Source organism: Nannizzia gypsea, genomic scaffold, assembly GCF_000150975.2.
Source record: "Nannizzia gypsea CBS 118893 supercont1.3 genomic scaffold, whole genome shotgun sequence".
Classification (NCBI taxonomy): Eukaryota; Fungi; Ascomycota; class Eurotiomycetes; order Onygenales; family Arthrodermataceae; genus Nannizzia; species Nannizzia gypsea.
Window position 1 is genome coordinate 1,363,458 of NW_003345199.1, and position 17,233 is coordinate 1,380,690.

The 17,233-nt window shown below is 47.5% G+C and overlaps 7 protein-coding genes across 7 annotated transcripts; 3 read left to right on the top strand and 4 right to left on the bottom strand.

Moving 5' to 3' along the window:
- Positions 1-139: 139 nt before the first annotated feature.
- On the bottom strand, positions 140-955 carry MGYG_03927 (hypothetical protein; the record flags this gene model as incomplete). The annotated part of the gene is made up of 1 exon (XM_003173706.1): positions 140-955. The coding sequence occupies one exon, from the start codon at positions 953-955 to the stop codon at positions 140-142; it is 816 nt and encodes a 271-aa protein (XP_003173754.1).
- Positions 956-1,435: 480 nt separating this feature from the next.
- Positions 1,436-3,813, top strand: MGYG_03928 (hypothetical protein; the record flags this gene model as incomplete). Its single annotated transcript, XM_003173707.1, has 2 exons — positions 1,436-1,532; positions 1,589-3,813. The coding sequence occupies 2 exons, from the start codon at positions 1,436-1,438 to the stop codon at positions 3,811-3,813; spliced, it is 2,322 nt and encodes a 773-aa protein (XP_003173755.1).
- A 531-nt stretch (positions 3,814-4,344) lies between these two features.
- MGYG_03929 (hypothetical protein) lies at positions 4,345-6,880 on the bottom strand (the record flags this gene model as incomplete). The annotated part of the gene is made up of 5 exons (XM_003173708.1): positions 4,345-5,398; positions 5,475-5,565; positions 5,625-5,759; positions 5,817-6,073; positions 6,132-6,880. The coding sequence occupies 5 exons, from the start codon at positions 6,878-6,880 to the stop codon at positions 4,345-4,347; spliced, it is 2,286 nt and encodes a 761-aa protein (XP_003173756.1).
- Positions 6,881-9,071: 2,191 nt separating this feature from the next.
- On the bottom strand, positions 9,072-9,443 carry MGYG_09036 (hypothetical protein; the record flags this gene model as incomplete). The annotated part of the gene is made up of 2 exons (XM_003173709.1): positions 9,072-9,113; positions 9,285-9,443. The coding sequence occupies 2 exons, from the start codon at positions 9,441-9,443 to the stop codon at positions 9,072-9,074; spliced, it is 201 nt and encodes a 66-aa protein (XP_003173757.1).
- Positions 9,444-9,917: 474 nt separating this feature from the next.
- Positions 9,918-10,494, top strand: MGYG_03930 (hypothetical protein; the record flags this gene model as incomplete). The annotated part of the gene is made up of 2 exons (XM_003173710.1): positions 9,918-10,184; positions 10,267-10,494. The coding sequence occupies 2 exons, from the start codon at positions 9,918-9,920 to the stop codon at positions 10,492-10,494; spliced, it is 495 nt and encodes a 164-aa protein (XP_003173758.1).
- A 1,791-nt stretch (positions 10,495-12,285) lies between these two features.
- MGYG_03931 (palmitoyltransferase pfa5) lies at positions 12,286-13,997 on the top strand (the record flags this gene model as incomplete). Its single annotated transcript, XM_003173711.1, has 5 exons — positions 12,286-12,394; positions 12,458-12,938; positions 13,010-13,133; positions 13,208-13,248; positions 13,307-13,997. 5 exons carry the CDS (start codon positions 12,286-12,288, stop codon positions 13,995-13,997), a joined length of 1,446 nt encoding a protein of 481 aa, XP_003173759.1.
- Positions 13,998-16,807: 2,810 nt separating this feature from the next.
- On the bottom strand, positions 16,808-17,183 carry MGYG_09037 (hypothetical protein; the record flags this gene model as incomplete). The annotated part of the gene is made up of 2 exons (XM_003173712.1): positions 16,808-16,970; positions 17,161-17,183. The coding sequence occupies 2 exons, from the start codon at positions 17,181-17,183 to the stop codon at positions 16,808-16,810; spliced, it is 186 nt and encodes a 61-aa protein (XP_003173760.1).
- Between the last annotated feature and the right edge of the window lie 50 nt (positions 17,184-17,233).

Consider the following 17,233-nt stretch of genomic DNA (forward strand, 5'->3'; position numbering starts at 1 on the left):
GATTTATTCCAACTGGTATTAGGCCTAGTTTCTTCGCCCAAAAATATGTAGCTAATCAAGTTAATAAACGCTTCGCTTCAAAATAAACACTTCCCCAGATTACCTTTATTACCAACGCCGGAGATGATGCACGTAATGATCAGACAAGGGGACTTTTCTTCTTAATACCTAATCCTGCCGAAAATGGCTTTTTGGCCTTTTTCACTCGCTTGAACGAGGGGGGAGGCATTTCAGCTGGAGTTGCGGTGTCTTGATCATCATCATTAACAATCCGTTTAACTCGATCACCATCATCAGTCATAAATGCTCTTTTGGCTGCCTCTTCGATGTCTTTTTCCTCCCTAGCTCTCGCCTCCTCGGCCTCGGCCTTTGCCCTTAGCAAGGCCAGCTCTTCCCCGCTTCCACGCTCTCCCCTCTCTATCCTTGCATTCCTGGATCGTATTTCATCTAGTGCGTCGGCCACTGCCATTTCCCGCTTTGAATCCTGCATCTTCTCCTCTAACTCCAGCATTTTATCTCTCTCCTCTCGCTCGAGTTCTTCATTTTCTTCCCGTTCAAGGCGATCTAGGGTTTCATCATGTGTCTCGCTCACTTCTTCACTTTTTGCTTGACGCCATGGTTCAAAGTTTCTCTTAGCCCCTCGCTCACACACATAATCCATATTTTTTGGGTCCGTCTTAAATGTGATCTCGCTCGAGCATCGTGTGCATCTGATATAGAATCGGTATATTGTGATGTTGAGGTATTTCTCATCAGTAGTTTCTTTGCGAGCATTGAACTTGCGGCCCTTGTATATGTATTCACCACAATTAGTGCATTTTAAACTGAACGGCGCCATGAGACGGACAGTCAGAAGCTTGGAGCCTGAAGCTCGGAGATGCTTGGGAGTTCGGGTGATGAGCGACGGATCAAAGTCCGGTGGGTAGTACTTGGTAAGGACCTTTCGTTCAGACATGTTGGCGGCGATAGATGTATTATATGATCCGGTATTCGAAGATTATAGCTTTCTTGAGCTTCTTTTCTGGCGTGATGAGATTATGAGCTTGCGACTTTGATATCTCGACGTTGATTTAAAAATAAGTAGCAGCAAAAAGGCAAAAGAGCCATCTGATGACATAATATAAGATAAGTCATGTGAATTTCTTATCAGAAGCTTCCTATTGGCTAATTATTTTGAGCATTGTTTATTATATAAGCATCAAATGTTTTTGCCAGTCGCGAACGTCAACAACACACAAGCAAGGAGATATCAATAGACTGCGAGGGATGGAAGGAGGTTTTGTATCGTGTCCCAAGCAAATGTGTGACTTTAAGCGGATGTTCGCTATCTTATACTGAAGAGCTGCCAGTTGAAGACCTTTTCTTCCCTCCCTTCTGAAAACACTGAGCATAAGTGCAATGGTAATGAGCTCTCGCTGGTGAACCACAAGCAGCCATGGAGGAGTTTCTACGTAACTGGAGACAAGATGCCTTGAATAAAGGGCAGTATGACTCGGCGGTATATATCGGTGATAAAGTACTTGCGTTGACAAGTAAGCACAACAATTTCAAATACAAATAGAGAGCTGTTGGGCTGACTCGAATATAGACAGCGATAACGACGCATATTGGCTTGCGCAAGTGCACTTTTCGAATAACAATTACACTCGAGCCTTAGCACTTCTTTCCACGAAGGATCTCATTACTCGGAATTCATCCTGTCGATACCTTGCTGCTCATTGCTACATCAAACAAAACAAATTCGATCTTGCGCTCTCCATTCTTGGGGAACACAACCCAACCCATCTGATCCAGAGTGCCAGCCGACGAAAAAAGCCGCACTTGAATGGAGGCTCCCATGTCACTCTTAGGAATGGACGCTCTATACCATCTCGCACAGATAAAGGTGACACCGATACGTATCAGGATGCCAATCATATTAAATATGAGGCGGCCATGTGTTATCTACGAGGATGCTGCTATGCAAACCAAAATGCCTTTGATCGTGCGAGGGACTGTTATAAGGACGCCGTCAGGATTGACGTACAATGCTTCGAGGCATTTGATCGACTTATGAAAAACTCACTTATGTCTCCAGCCGAAGAGCTTGAATTCCTAGAATCACTAGACTTCGACTCAATCACTCCGTCCTCAGATGTCTCACTATCTCAAGAAGCGTCGGAGTTTACGAAATTGCTATATACAACTAGACTGTCAAAATACTCGTCCTGCTCTGCACTGTCTCATGCTATAGAGACTCTCTCTACTCACTATAACCTCGCAGATAACTCTGATCTCCTACTCTCTCGCGCAGAAACGCTCTACACTCAGTGCCGGTTTCCGGAAGCGCTTTCTTTAACCTCATCTATTCTCTCCGCTTCGGATTCAATGTCCGCATTGGTGTCTCAAGGGAGTCAAAGCCAAAACCTTGGGCATTCTCCATCCGTGTATCCCCTTCATCTTGCCTGCCTTTACGAAACTGGCGCTACAAATGCACTTTTCCTCCTCGCCCATACCCTATCAGATAATGTTCCGGATGAGCCCTATACTTACCTTGCTATTGGTGTTTATTATCTTTCAGTATCCAAGATTGCCGAAGCACGACGGTTCTTCTCCAAGTCTTCTCTTCTCGACCCCCACTCCGCGCCAGCCTGGATTGGATTTGCGCACACATTTGCCGCCGAGGGTGAACATGATCAGGCCATTGCTGCATATAGTACCGCTGCTAGACTATTTCAAGGGAGCCACTTACCCCAGCTCTTTCTAGGAATGCAACATCTAGCCTTGAACAATATGGCTCTAGCGCATGAGTATCTGTCTGCTGCGTATTCAATGTCCTCGGGCGCTCACTCTACTAGCAACACTCTCTCCCTGAGCGTTAATTCCACCGGAGAACCACCTACTCCCAGCCCCACGGGAGGGGACCCCTTGGTCCTTAACGAGCTTGGAGTAGTATTGTATCACGAAGCTAATCTAGAAGACGCCGTCCATCTCTTCCAGCAAGCTTTAGCATTATCTGTTTCCCTAGAATGTGATCCCAGTGCTTGGTTGGCCACTCGAGCAAATTTGGGTCATGCACTTCGTCGACTGGGAAAATTGGAAGAAGCTTTGTCTGAGTTTGACGAGTGCCTTCGTATAGGTGCGGGTGGCTCAACAACAATATACACTGGATACACGGGCCGGGCAGGAGCTGGTGCAGTTAGGTCTGCTGGTGCTTCCGCCGTGGGAGGCTACGAAGACAGAGGCCTAATAGGATCCTTCCACACAGCCCGTGGTATAATACTATTAGAACTGGGTCGGACAACCGATGCTGTTACTGCATTGCATGAGGCCGTACGTGTACTTGGCACTACTGGTGGAGATGCAGCAGCTGGTGCTGGAGTTGCGGGTACTTTGCTTTCGAAAGCGCTCGAGGTTTGGGCTGTCGAGGAAGAGAGCAGAGGAGTATCCTTCCAAGACACAAGCAAGCCACGAAAAGGGAAATATTCTACAGCCAGTTCTAATAGCGAAAAACCGAGGCATAGATCTACAGCCAAAGGGACAAAGAAATCAACGACCGTAGATAAATGGACAGATGATGTCCCTGATCGGCCATCATCTAGCGGAATGGACGCACAAAATATCGGCATGGAGCTTGACGGAGAGGCCGATAGCTTGCTTGAGCATGCGCTTGATAAGGCTGGATATCGCTTGCCTCGTGTTAAGGCTAGAAACCCCGAGCCTAGCGCTGCTTATGATATACGGCCGCGTTCCGATATACCAGAACCAAGTCGCCCCCGGTCAACACGGACAACTCGAAGGCGAAGTCCTTCTCAGAGAGGGCCGGGTGGATGATGATACATGATAGCCAACCATATTCTTAGCCTGAAACTGATACTGTAGGCGCAGTACTAAAGACGCATTTTTTAACAATTGGTAGACTTATGAATATGAACTTACTGTTAATGCAAAGCTGTTTGCCCTGTCTCAATACTTCAATATCGATCTTTTTACCGTAAACAGCGCAGTTAATGGCTGCGTTCCCTGATCACCACTGATTATGGGGTGTCATTATAAGAACTTATGAATAGAGAGGATGCAATATATTGGTCTGCCTACCATTGCCAGGCTCCAAATCCCGCTAATATAGGAAACCCTCAAAATAGACACGTTAAACACATCTGTGACTTCATGGCTGAGTAAGGAAGATAGAACAAGTATCAACGCCAAAGAACTCCAGGCTCCGTTGCCGAATAAACGAAAGTTGGGGTATATATATATATATATATATATCCAAGCCTCATCAGAATAGAAAGTTAACGTCCAGTGCAGATGTTGCGAGTTAATATTGCACCGAGATAACCATGGTAAAAAAAGGCTAATAGCTCACGACCATAAGGGCGGATCTATGTACTCTGCTGCGCGGTCAAGCAGGGTTGGGAAACTCCACTCTCCGCTGGCAGAGCTCTCCGGGGTTGGGGGCGGAATCGAGCCAGATCTCGTAGAGGCAGCTACCGAGGCAGGTACACCTCCCGTAATTGGTTGAGTGTATATTAGAGCAGGGTTGAAACCGCTGACAGATCCAGTGATAACGCCGTGTTGCCTGAGGTGTACTAACAATGCTGCATTTAGTTTTTGAAGCGCACGTAGTGATTTTATTAGTGGCTTGGCCCATTGTGTTTCTGTGTCTGCGTTTCCTGGGGCCGCCGCAGCACTAGGATCATAAGTATTCTCTAGAGATCCCCTGGTTGACGAGCCAGCAAAAGGAGGCGAGCTCTCAACTCCAGCCTTTGGACTTGTCTGTGAGATATCATCTTCCTTCGCACGTTCTGTAAGAACACCCTCTAATCGCCGGAGTAAAGTCCAAATATTCGGGTCTGTTTTGGATTCGCCAACAACGGCCAGTAAAAACGCACTACTGATAGCCCGTTGAAGGCCAATCCACGACCGAGCCGCTTGGCGGTTCACGGCATACATCTCAACGTATGCTTCTACTGTTCGTGATAGAGCAGCGATGCAATCTTTTCGTAATGCGATGGTTATAGAATCGTGGAGATCGGCATTTGGCCTTAGGGAAGGGCGGCAGATCTCTGATGTAAGGTATGAGGAGTGGAGTTTTAGACCGAGTCTCTCGATATTCTGGTTGGACGAGACACAGAATGAAGGATCACGAAGATAGGGTGCTGTATCAGCCAATATTCGTTTGAGTTCAGACCTGTATGTCTGTATGGTGGAAAACGGAACCTGTGAGCCTGTTGAGAGCATGCGACTTCTGACTATATTTAAGGTTAAGGCTATGATTTGGCAAATGGTTTCAAAGAAAAATCTCCCTCCAGGCTGTGAATCTGGATGATAGGGAATGTCTGGGTGGCTAAATGCCATTGCAGATGGCCTATCGTATGATAGCGAGAAATGGCTATCCTGCCACGCGGTTGCCCACCTATAGAGCTCTAATTAGCAAAAACAAAGTATATATGCAGTAGCGTTAAATTTAGCGGTTATGCTATATAGCTTACCATACAACTCGTCTAGCATACTGCTGAGCCGGTGAGAATTTATGCGACTCAACCTGGAGGCCGAGGACCATGCCCATGCGGTGGCTCATTCCTTACTGACAGTTAGTAATGCCATTACAGACTAAGGTAACTGAACGAACAGATACATACCCAGAAGTATATATGACACACCAGGGTTCATGTTATATGAAAGGACATTCCCAATAATTAGGAGAGTTTGTATTGCCTCTAAAGTCGGTCGAGATACGAAATTTGTGGCACGTAAAAATTGATAAGCACAGCAGACTGGAGAAAAAGAAATTAGCAACTCATCTTGACCAACAGATACAATACCGTACTTACCATATACCCGGGAAGTCAGTTCACGTTCCTTTCCGGACATATCAGACGATTGGCAGCCAGCAGCGAGCACAGCGAATAGCAGGCCCACGAACGCTATGGGCATACCGAAGGGCTTACTCAGCTCATCATCGTCATTCTCACTAATTCCAAAAGCAGCCCTATTCCGAAGGCCTAACTCCAGGCTCTCTTCAAACCGATCGAGGTCCGAAAGTACGGGGTATATAATGGCTGCAATATTACGGTAGTACTTGAACAACCTAGTTTACCCCTGTTAAAATGCGCCTTTGTCACATAGTAAATATGATACTTGCTCACCTGCGGCATTGTTTATCATCTGGAAGAGCAGCACAAACGGATCTGATGTCGTATGTGGTGGAGTCTGAGGACCATAGATCGATAAACGGGTATGTAGCACTCTCATTGTCCAGGCCTAGCTTTGGAAGTATGCCTCCCTCAAGTAATGCTTGAGTAGCTTCCTTGGGCGACCCTCCAAGTAGATAAGCAAGGACTGATCTAGATCCCAGGTGTACAGTCCCGCCTCCATACACATTTTTAGCATGAATTCCTTCACGATCCGACAAGGGTTCGTCACGAGGGAGGCGACTTTGCTCGGTAAGAGGCTCGGGGGATACCAATGCAGTGGTGTCGACTTTCTCCATTTCCGTTCGAAGGGAAGACATGGCCCGCTCCATATCCCTTAGTTTCGAGCAAACGCTCTCCCACTCAACCCGGGATATAGATACTCTATCCTGCTCAACAGCCATATTCTGCAATTCAACATCCCCAACCGATATATTTCCGGAGCCTTCAAGATTTTTCACCATTTCCTCCGAGTCCTGCGGAGGAGGAGTATTTACATGGCGCTTTTTGGAGGGACGTTCATAAGAGCATAGATCCGCATGGTCTCGCTTTACACACCCGTCACACGGTAAATTGCGATCGCATTTGACCTTTCGGGTGTGACACGGGTAACATGCTTTCGGCTCGCGCACTTTTCGCTTCGTACGGATTATGGCGTCAATTTCAGACTGAGGAAGATTGGAGACGGGCGTTGTCGATGCCATGCTGACAAGCGTTCCTCCAGGGCGTTTAGAGGGCTGAGTGTGGGTTCAATGCAGTAGTCCTAGGCACGGAAATCAGGGATTCAGCGACTTTAGCTGCTGGTACTACCGATTGGACGCCAACACCATGGCGACGGGCGGTCAGGAATGATATTTGTCTCCCCGCTGTCGCTGCCGGTCTGCAAGAAACCAAGAAACGTCAGATCGTCAATGCCTCTTGACGTTGATAAGTTTGAGATAGAAGGTGTTGATTAGTCAGCGTCTTCACCACTGCTTCGGATAAATAAAGGGCCGTAATATATGCTTAGGTAAGCAATAATCTGCGATAAACGAGACTAAACGAACAGTGAGTAAATCAACAACAACAACAACAACAACGGCAAAGACAACGACGATGATAACGACGAGGAGCGACGGGTAAGGCGGCGGAGTACAGAGTAATTGTGCAGGTGATCAATGCGGCTGTATGATATATATGAGGCATATTGGGCGACCTGGGCGGAAAATCGGCCATGACTACGGGTTACTGAGCAGTCGTCATCCCTGTACTCCGTACCAGCGCGATACAAGGCATGCTTGATATTGAATTGGACAACTCAGATGCTGGACGGCAGTTCCCAGAAAGAGAAACTTTCCAGAATGTCTATGGAAGGGGTGAGGCAGCGGCCTAACAGCAGCCTCAAATTTCCTGGGATCAAAAGCCAGTTGCCTAGATTCTGCTGCGGTCAAGAGCATCCCCCTGCTCAACAGTCAATTAATTCTCGCAGCACACTAGTGAAATCATGCATCACAGATGTTGGTCTTGTGCCCTTTCTCCTGCAGCGAGGAAACAGGGGCTCCAAGTCGACATCTTTTCTCGACCTGGCCGGAGCGGGCGGAACATGGGTATCGTGCGCAATTCAATGATGGAAATCGCCCGAGAGCACAAGAACGCCCATCCTGCCTGCACGGAGTACCCCGTATGCACCTGCATGAGACGACCCGTCTCCAACAAAACGATAATAATATGAATCATCAGAACCAGCTCCGGGCGGAGCACGGAGTCTTCCGGTTAGGCATTGCGGGATGGTTCTTCAAGGCTGCCGTTATGACTCCATCTGCGGCGTCGACATCGACGAACCCTTAACGACCAGGAGAAGGGTTTTTTGAAGCGCCGCAGGGTCAAGGGACTCCCGTTATCCAGCAAAGAAGAAGTCAATTCTCACACCTCTAAACCTGCAGGCTGGTAGCTCTCCAATAATGGATTGCCTGGTGCCTCTGAGTAGTTATTTAGCTGTTTGCCCATACAAATTGACTTTGGTGTATTGTCCCCTTTGCAATGGTTTAGCGCCCACAAGCTTCAGAGCCACCAAGGTTCCACGGCGGAGAAGGTTAACAGGATGAGGTTTGCAGAGAATTGAGTATCATCAGCGAATAATAAAGGAAGAATTGACACGTCCTGCATGACCTCATCCTTCAGGGCAGAAGAGTTGCACCAGTATCCATTCAGTTTCTGCTCAATTATTGATGGGGGTTGTTTGCTATTTCTCCCTTGCTGCCTAGCGTGTGGCATCCCTGCTTGTCTTTGAGTCAGCTCTTTCCGCCGGGCGTGGGGTTGGAGAGAGGGATAAACCGCAGGCCCACTAGCGGAGTGACTAATTCATTGGCGTCTGCTGCCCCAAGGCAACCGCGAGGCTGAAAATAGCCTTGAGGAACATTTTTGCTCCTCGGACTTCGCGGGAGCACTAAAGGACTAAGCCATGCCAGTTCCACAATGATCGCTTGAAACACCTGAGGCGTCGACTCTATCTATACGAAGGGAACGATGAAGCTGGAGCAAGAAGTGATTCAAGAGAATAGATGATTTGTTCTGTAATTATCAAAATGACTTTGTCTATAACTGTAGGAAAGAGTAAAAAAGGAAACCCGCATCTAAATAGCCCAGCAATCCGTCGCTATGATATATGAAACATTTAGAAAGGAAAAAAGAAAGAGGAAAGAAACTAGTCGGTACAGGCAAGCAGCTGCCCTCCGTACAGGCAGAAATATCTGCCTGTTAATCATAACACTCAAAAAGAATAGAGAAAGTAACAACCAAAAAAAAGTAGACAGCAGCGTATGGGACCATTTCCCAGCAATAGTCGCTTCAGTGCTGAAGATGGGTCGCAAAATCAAAACATGAATAGGAAACTGAGTAGGGGAGTGCAACGTCAAGTCATCCAGCGTGAGTATGCAGCATAATAGCGTTAAAGTACATCTAATATCAAGTTAGCAAACCCATATCTTCAACTGATGAAGGGGCTCGCATCGATGTACATACCGTCTGTCGTCTCAGAGCTCATTTCAAGGTAGGTTTTCACTTAAAATAGGTGCAGGAACTGCAGGCATCATGCTGGCAAACTATGCATCGGCAATGGTGCTCGTAAACCTTTGGTCCATCGCCGCAGCCACAGCAGAGGTATAGAGATGTTCCCCGCTGGCGCAATGGAGGGTTGTAGTCAAGTGTTGGCGCAACCACTGAAGGTAATGTGTGGTGCTCCATGGTGTCGTTTATTGATAGCCTTCGGTATGAATTTGTCGATGCCATGATTGAAGTAGGCTTGTTGAGTGCAAGGGATGTCTGGACGCAGCAAGGAGATTTTGCTCCTGGATGCTGGCAGCTTAGGCAAGAAGAGCAGCTGTCGATAATCATTGGGCCAAAACCACACCGACAGCAGACCCAGTGAGTAGCCTGCGGCATGGCCCTGTGTATAGATGAGGGCGGCAGTCGAGTTGTGAGGAAGTAGCAGTTGGTTGCCTGATGAGATAGCGCAACGTAAAGAGGACAGTGAGCTTTATATACGTCTAGCAAGATATATAAAGTAGGATATATATAACAAGACAAGCAACGGATGGTATGAGCTTTTTATTCTTGATTTATGGTAGGCTGTATGGAAGTGTGTATTTGTGAATGAAGAATAGGAGGCAAGAACGGGAAAGTTGGTGATATATAAATAATGATTCATCTATATATGTAATGAGACCGAAGGAAGGAGGAAGAGTGTAGAACGGGGCATCATGAATGCCTGGCTTTGCGGGTCTCTGTGCCTTTGACGACAGAACCGCAAAAACCGTAAGTTTCCTGGCAGTGCATAAAACTCGGGTCAGGTGTATTTTGCTCCTATTGAGGTATCTTGCGGCCTCCAGGCCGATAAATCACGAGATAGGCACCCAGGGTTGTCCCAGGCGGAATCGTAAAAAGGGAGGCCTGGACATTGCTGTGGTTGCCCGGTGGCAGCTCCGCCTCAAATTAGCGATTAGTAGTGGGGGCAGAGAAATAGGCACCAACGTGCCTATGTAGATCGAGTAAGGACGCTAGTGATGACTCGACCGCCAACCGCATCCCCCCTGACGTCGAAGGTTGATGTCAGACGTACGGAGTGCAGGTTGAGTCAGAGGCCGTTTCTGTTGCTGAGACCCTTCAGCTGTGTCAAGAAAGGCCGGCGATAAAGTTGCTTGGAGCCTTCGCTGCCCTTGGGATCGTTTCCCTGCCCACCACGCTAAGCCCAAGGCTCCAACGGCAGGAAGATGGGGCTTGTCCAATGGGAGCCTCGCTTGGCCTGAAGTGCTTGGTTGCCTGGAGGAAGGGACTTGACTAGTTAGCTTGCTGGAGGAAAAACAATCACGGCACGAACGGGAGGATCAGACAGCAACAAACACTGCGACAGATCGATAATGACGATGGGAAAATATGATAGGATATGGGTAAAATTACCATAGACACCCAAGCACCGTGCTGCAATTCGCTTAAACGACATGAGTAGGCTGTGTGGTTACCGCGTACGGAGTACTCGCTTCCTGGTCAGTAGTTGCGGAGTTGTCGACTTGCAATCGAACCTTTTCTTCTGAGCCATCACGTGATTTAAAGAAAATGTGGATCACGTAATAAAGGGTTTGATTTCCAACAACTTGTTGAATAATCGGACATCGAATCCTGAATGATCCTGGACAGCCTATGAGAAATCTGCCTCTGTAAAAGTCGAAAGCAGCAGCCTGAAACCCTTGGGATTAATACTTTGTAGCCTGGACGCAAGGCAGTGATGTTTCAGTAGGCTGAACTAATCACGTACAACTAGTTAGGGGCTCGGTCGTAGGATGGAGAAAAACGTGGAATGCAAGAGTGATCATGATCCATGACCAACACTCGCAGGAGTAACTATGCCATCAGCAGTTCTCGCAAGGGGCTTTTTTTTTTTCTCATTTTTATTTTTCATTTTCATATCATCAGCCTCAGGAGCAACTATCCTTGTGCCTGGGATCAGAACCCTCGTGTCAATCAGGTCTTTCCTTTCGCCTGGGTCCGTAAGTGGGTAGATTTCGGCATGAAGCGAGAACTATGTAAACATTTTGACCTACCACGGAAGGCTTTTTTTAGGGACAAAGATCTTCGGACATTTTCTTTTTGCCTTCTAAGGATGGTTGCTTTCTGTGTTAGATATTCCTCGCTTGTGTCGAAGGATAGATGGCTCGCCTGCTCGCACAAGATGACCAAGGCTCCTCGGGCCTAGCTCCGCCCCTCCTTCAAGATGAAACTCGATACTCTAACGGATAAGCTTGTTTGGTTTCAGCTGCAGCGCGACATCATGATAGCATTATCGCTCAGCATCCCACCAGTGCAGGCCTAGGTGCCTCCAGGCATAGAACCAGCGCCTCTAATCAGGCTGGATATAGTGTCTTCACGAACAACTCTTTAGAGCTGGCAACTGCTGCCTGTCAGCTAGCTAAGCCATCTTCCGCGGCCGTTCGTAACCAACTTTTGCTTCCTCTTCGACTCCATTGATGATGATGATGATGATAATGATGGATGGATGATACCTCGCCGTTAACTAACCGTCGGCTGGCGCTGTTTCATGGAGGGCTTGTTCCCTGATTCTGCCTGTCAGCCTTATTGCACTAAATTGCCCGGGAGAAAAGCAAAAAAGAGTGGTTCAGCTTGATCAACCCATCGCATCGGCCAAAACCTACACCTTTTTGCTTGCCTCTAGCTTAATCTGCTTCCATAGCGAGCGATGAGTCCACCCTGCATCTGCTCGTATCTCAGTTGGCGCTTCATTGACGTTGATCATTCACAACCAACTTGAAGATCTCCACCTTTCCCTTTCAGTGCGGGGTGTCACATGACAAAAACTGGATGACTAAGCAAGATGAAGCTTTCTTTGCTTTTTCTTTCTTGGTGACTTGGGAATCTTGATTCTCGGGCATTCATCATCACCATCTTCTTCACCATTCATCCGGAGTTCATACACGGCCAATATCGACTCGTACCCGTTACCCTATGCCCATCACTTAGCCAGAGTATATCTTATATCAACTCCGCGTGCAGAGTTCATAGCAGGTCTGGCAGGCAGCCTGATGTTAGCTGCTCGACAAGCTACCACTAGTCCGGGCTGATGGCATGCGATCAGAAAGCTGCCAGTCGAGCTGTCGCGAGAATCATTCCGGCTTTTCTAGGTGGGCTTCTTATCTATAGCTGCTATTCTATTACAAAGGCCTTATGCAGTAAGTCGATATATACCCTGTCTTTCCCAAGGGGTAGCTCGGACTTTACTAACCTGTCCAAAGTTGATTACTTGATTAAGCCGGCTGCGGTGACCGGGCTACGCCCACGCATCAGCGTTGCTATCGGATTATTGGTTACATTTTACATCTTGTTCTTCTTCTTAGTTACGACATACCTTCGACTACTCAGCACCGTTATCTTTTCCCCCGGTTACCTTCCAAGAGGACCACAATGGTCGAGCTCAGATAAGCATGGGAAGCGCAAAGGAGAGAAAGGACATAAACGCCCCGATAGCAGTGATCGAGAGAAGACTGAAGTTATACCATATGCTACACTGGGCGAGTCTAATGTAAATGACGAAAAGAACGCACATCCTTTCGATACTGCCGGCTTAGAAGCATTTTACATGAAAGATGTCTTCGTCTGCCAGCAAGACGGAAAACCGCCATGGTGCTCTACTTGCTACCAATTTAAAACGGATCGGTCACACCATTGCAGCGAAGTCAACAGGTGTGTAAGGAAAATGGATCACTTCTGTCCCTGGTACGACCAACCCCCATATAGATTTGAAGCTTGAGTTCTGCCAGAAGCGCTAATACTAACGCGACATGTAGGGTAGGCGGTGTGGTCAGCGAGACTTCATTCAAGTTCTTCATTCAGTTTCTGTTCTACGCGATGCTGTTTGTTACCTTTAACGGAGTTGTAATGGCCGTTTTTGTTGCTGAACATAAAAAGATGGTACATACACCCCTATTGACCTAAATATAGTGCGCCTTTTTTGGCGAAGACTAACCTGGCTCGGCGTGATGCAGTTCGGAACATTGAATATACACTGGATGGTTGTTCTGGCATCGTAAGTAATACAAGATTGGTATCCTGCAACTTTTTGCCACACGGCTAACCATTGATAGCTCTGGTTTCTTTGGGCTGTTCTTGGCAGGAATGCTTATAAGCTCCCTCCAGATAGCATTCCGTAACTCCTCCACGATCGAAAGTCTTGATTGGAGTAGTAAAGTTTGGACGTTGGCTATCTTAATTCCTAGGCCCCTAGACCTCGACAACCTCCCTCCAAACAGCCGGCCACCATTTCCCGTTGTCTGCTATCCTACATCCGCTGCCCAACCTGGGGTTACAAATGGGGGGGACAACTCACCTCGTCGTCAATTTGCCATATTACATACACGTCCCGGCGAAAACCCGTTTGACCTTGGGGACCCCTTTGCGAACCTTAGGGAAGTCATGGGCTATAGTGTGTTTGACTGGATTTTACCCATAAAACATAGCCCATGTGCGTCTCATAATCGGCAGGACAGTATGTACGCCCTCGGTCCTGTCGTCCAACGGATGAAGAGGGAAGCAGGCTTATTGGAAACTCCCGCTCGTAAGTCCGGCCATCACTCTTACAGGACCAAAAGAAGGCGTAGGGATGGAAGATCCAGCGACTCCGACCCATCGTCCTCACGGTCCACTAGCAGTCGGTCACGCGACGAGAGAATCAAAACTAACCGAAAACAAACAAAGGGCTCTCCTAAGTCCCATCGTCGTTCCCGCGATGGAGATAGATCGATCCGGAACAATAGGCTGGCTGTTGAGGGTGTTTGATTATATTTCTATATATATATGATACTGGTTCGGGTACTGTACTAGAGCGACAACACTCACGCTATAGACTAATGTTTTGCATTGATACCCCTTTTTGGATACCTTACCACCGTCTCCCCGTTTTCTTGTATTTCCACTGTTATATTAACCTGGAGACAGTTCTCCTTACCATCGTTAGATCTTGTAATACCCTATTATTCCTTTAACTAATACTATAAATGCCTTTTATCGAATGATTATTACTTGGCGGCTACGAGCTCTCATAACAGGGTATACTCATTTTATCGGGGAATAAAGACGGAGAACTAAGATTGTTATTTGTCGTTAGCTCCCTAATACATGCTGGTGATGGACATAAACATGTGGTCGGTAAAGACCGTAGAGGGCAGGTTCATACAGTAGAATCCTGCAGGAGAAGGAATACAAGAGATAAACAACATAGAAAAAGAAAAGGAGGAATAAGACCTATAGGATAAGAAATACTGGATGGGTATCAGGCATAAGGCTAAAAGGCATAAACAGGAAACTAGGAGAGTAAGAAAGTATGAGGTAGGAAGTAAACCATCCACAATGTAATTTTGTCAAGCAGTGGATGCATCAGGTCATTGTAACAGTTCGTAGAGTCGGTTATGGATCAGATGTCGATTGGCAAGCGCGTGTCGACAGGCCATAAAACGAGGGCTTAACATATATTATCATCCGCAGTTTGAGGTAAAAGGTACGATATCGAAGGTGTAGGTCGAGGAGCCCGCCCTTTAGGGAACGTGCTTCAATGCTCAAACAAGGGCTTGTGGGTGTCTAGAGTGAAAGGGTGAAGACGTCTGTTGTAGTATTGAGCGGTCGATAGGTGTAGCCCGGCACTCTAAAGTCTAGACAACCATATGGATGGAGTCCCTGCAAGTGTTACATCGTAGGTGGCCGCAACTCGCGCACCTCGATGGATTTGTATCGTAATCGTTGCTCTCAGAGCACTCGCAGCATGTCCATCGATCAGAGCCAAACATGTAGTTCTTCGGGTCGGGGGTCTTGACCGTGGTTTTGGATGCCACAGAAGCTCTACCGGGGGCGCGGTGGACTTGGATTGCCTTTGCAAAGCACATCTTGAAATGGTTCTGGCTTGATTGATAGAAGTAAAGTATTACTCTTAAGCACTTAAGGGGGTGTTTCAGGCTTGTTCTCAGGCTTTTCAAAGCAGGGTTGTCTTGTCTGAAGTGAGTATGAGTGAGGTGTAGGTTGTTGTTAGATAGAGGAAGAAGTCGACGAAGAGGGGGAAGACGTGCAGTTTAAATAACCAAAACAACATCATCCCATCCTCACTGACTGCCTTCTAAACAGACAGCAAAAGAAGTAGCAGGAGAGCAAAGATCAGGAGCCTAGAAGGCGGCGGCACGTCTGCCTTCCCCAGCGCTTGAAATAATAATTGTTATGGCAAGTCAATACCTGGGCCATGCAGCAGGCTGCACCGCCCTCACATGAGCAAACATGCTGTCCAAGCAGAAGAGAATAGACAAACCAGACACAGATCTGAGCCAGAGAAAGGGCACATCAGAATCCGAACAATGCTCATTGTTTAGAAGGGGACTCTCTGGCCCCGGCGGTGGTAGGTCAAGCCTTCTAGCCCGCAAAAGTCGGTCAGGGGGAATATATCTGGAAGACAGGCCGTATACTGATTTATTGAGGTGTCTAGATCCCAGCAAGATAGCAAAGAGAAACCAATAAAAGCCCTTGATCAGCAATAAAATGGCTAGACAACCATGGTTCCTGTTTTAGCGGCCTAGGCAGCTAGTATAGAGCTTCCACTGCATAAAAGGTGCATATGATGTGCATGGGTGCCTTTACTAGACAGGGCTTGCTGCATGGATTATGACAGTTAGCTTGCGTTATGGCCTCGAACAGCTGTCAATGTCGATTCCGGTGGTTATTGGCTTTATCTACCAAAGTAACCCTCTCGGAGTACTTTGTCATATCTGTTGACAAGTGACGGGTATCTGAAAATGCAAATCCTTGAGATTTACAGTGAGACTAACACGCAAATTTCTCCCAGATACAAGCCCCACAGCTATAGCCTCGTTGATACAGATGGCCTTTGTCTTCTGCAACGCCTTCGAAGCGAAAATTCTAGACGTCAGGCACCAACCGACAGGAAAACCACGCCCATAAACATTGTCTTTCTTCAAGACAAGCCTTGTGGATCCCCGGCCGTCAGGTCCAAAGCCATACCCCAAATGTCTTCTTAGACCGGAAATATGGAATAGGACACCTCTAGCTGATGCTTTGGCTTTCGTCTTCCTCATGGATGTCGAATTTTGCTTGCTCAGAAAATATATCACGTGACGTGATCAAAAGCTGTCTAACTACTTCGTGCTCCGTATGCTCCGAGATGAGAATGGCGTGTTGAAAACGGGATGTTGTCGATACTAGCCGTTGGATCAGGACGTATTCTCATGCTCTGCTTACCAGGAAGTTGCAGTGTCACAAGTTTGCCCGTTATTGTTGGAGGAATAGTGAAGCGGTTCCTTACAGCAAGGCTGGGGCAATACGAGAACGGATGTCCAGTGGCTGTGCTGTTTCTCCCACAACAGGCTCAACCTCAGATTTCAAGGTAACTTCGAACCGGAAGCGAATATGGGGCTAAAGAGACTGATTGTTCCTGTTCAAAAGTTATCCAGGCAAGCAACATAAAATGTGCCTTGGATGACCAACCCACAGTCACACCCATGGTTCACTTTAAGGCTTAGCCCGCCCTCGGATCAAAAGATGCAGGCTGAGTCGCAGAGTGGATAGTGGATAAGTAGCGGATATTGGGTTAACTAGGCCTGTGCCACGGTTCGGTGCTTGCTGAGTTTGGCCCTGTGTTGATGGCGGAACAATATCTTGAAGGAGGTTTGGTTTGCCGCAGCCTGGGAGGTGCCTTGCCTTGCAGATGATGGAGAGACAGAGACGCTTGTTGCCTTTGCTTTCCATTTGCCTCTACTGAGAAGCCAGGTTAGCTTAACCAGCTTAAGGGGAGAGAGGAGGAGAGACCTGCATACACACTCCATGCACGTCGGCGGCACAACATAGCTAGTTACGGAGCGCCGCCGCCAGTTGCTGTAACTAGCCTGAGGCGGACTCCCGGATAGAATGAACTGGACGTCGCTGGCATATTCTCAACGTAACTAACCACTGAGTTATCAACCAGGCCATGAGCTCTGCTGCCTGGTATTAGTAATAATTTCTTAAATTGGTCAACCCAT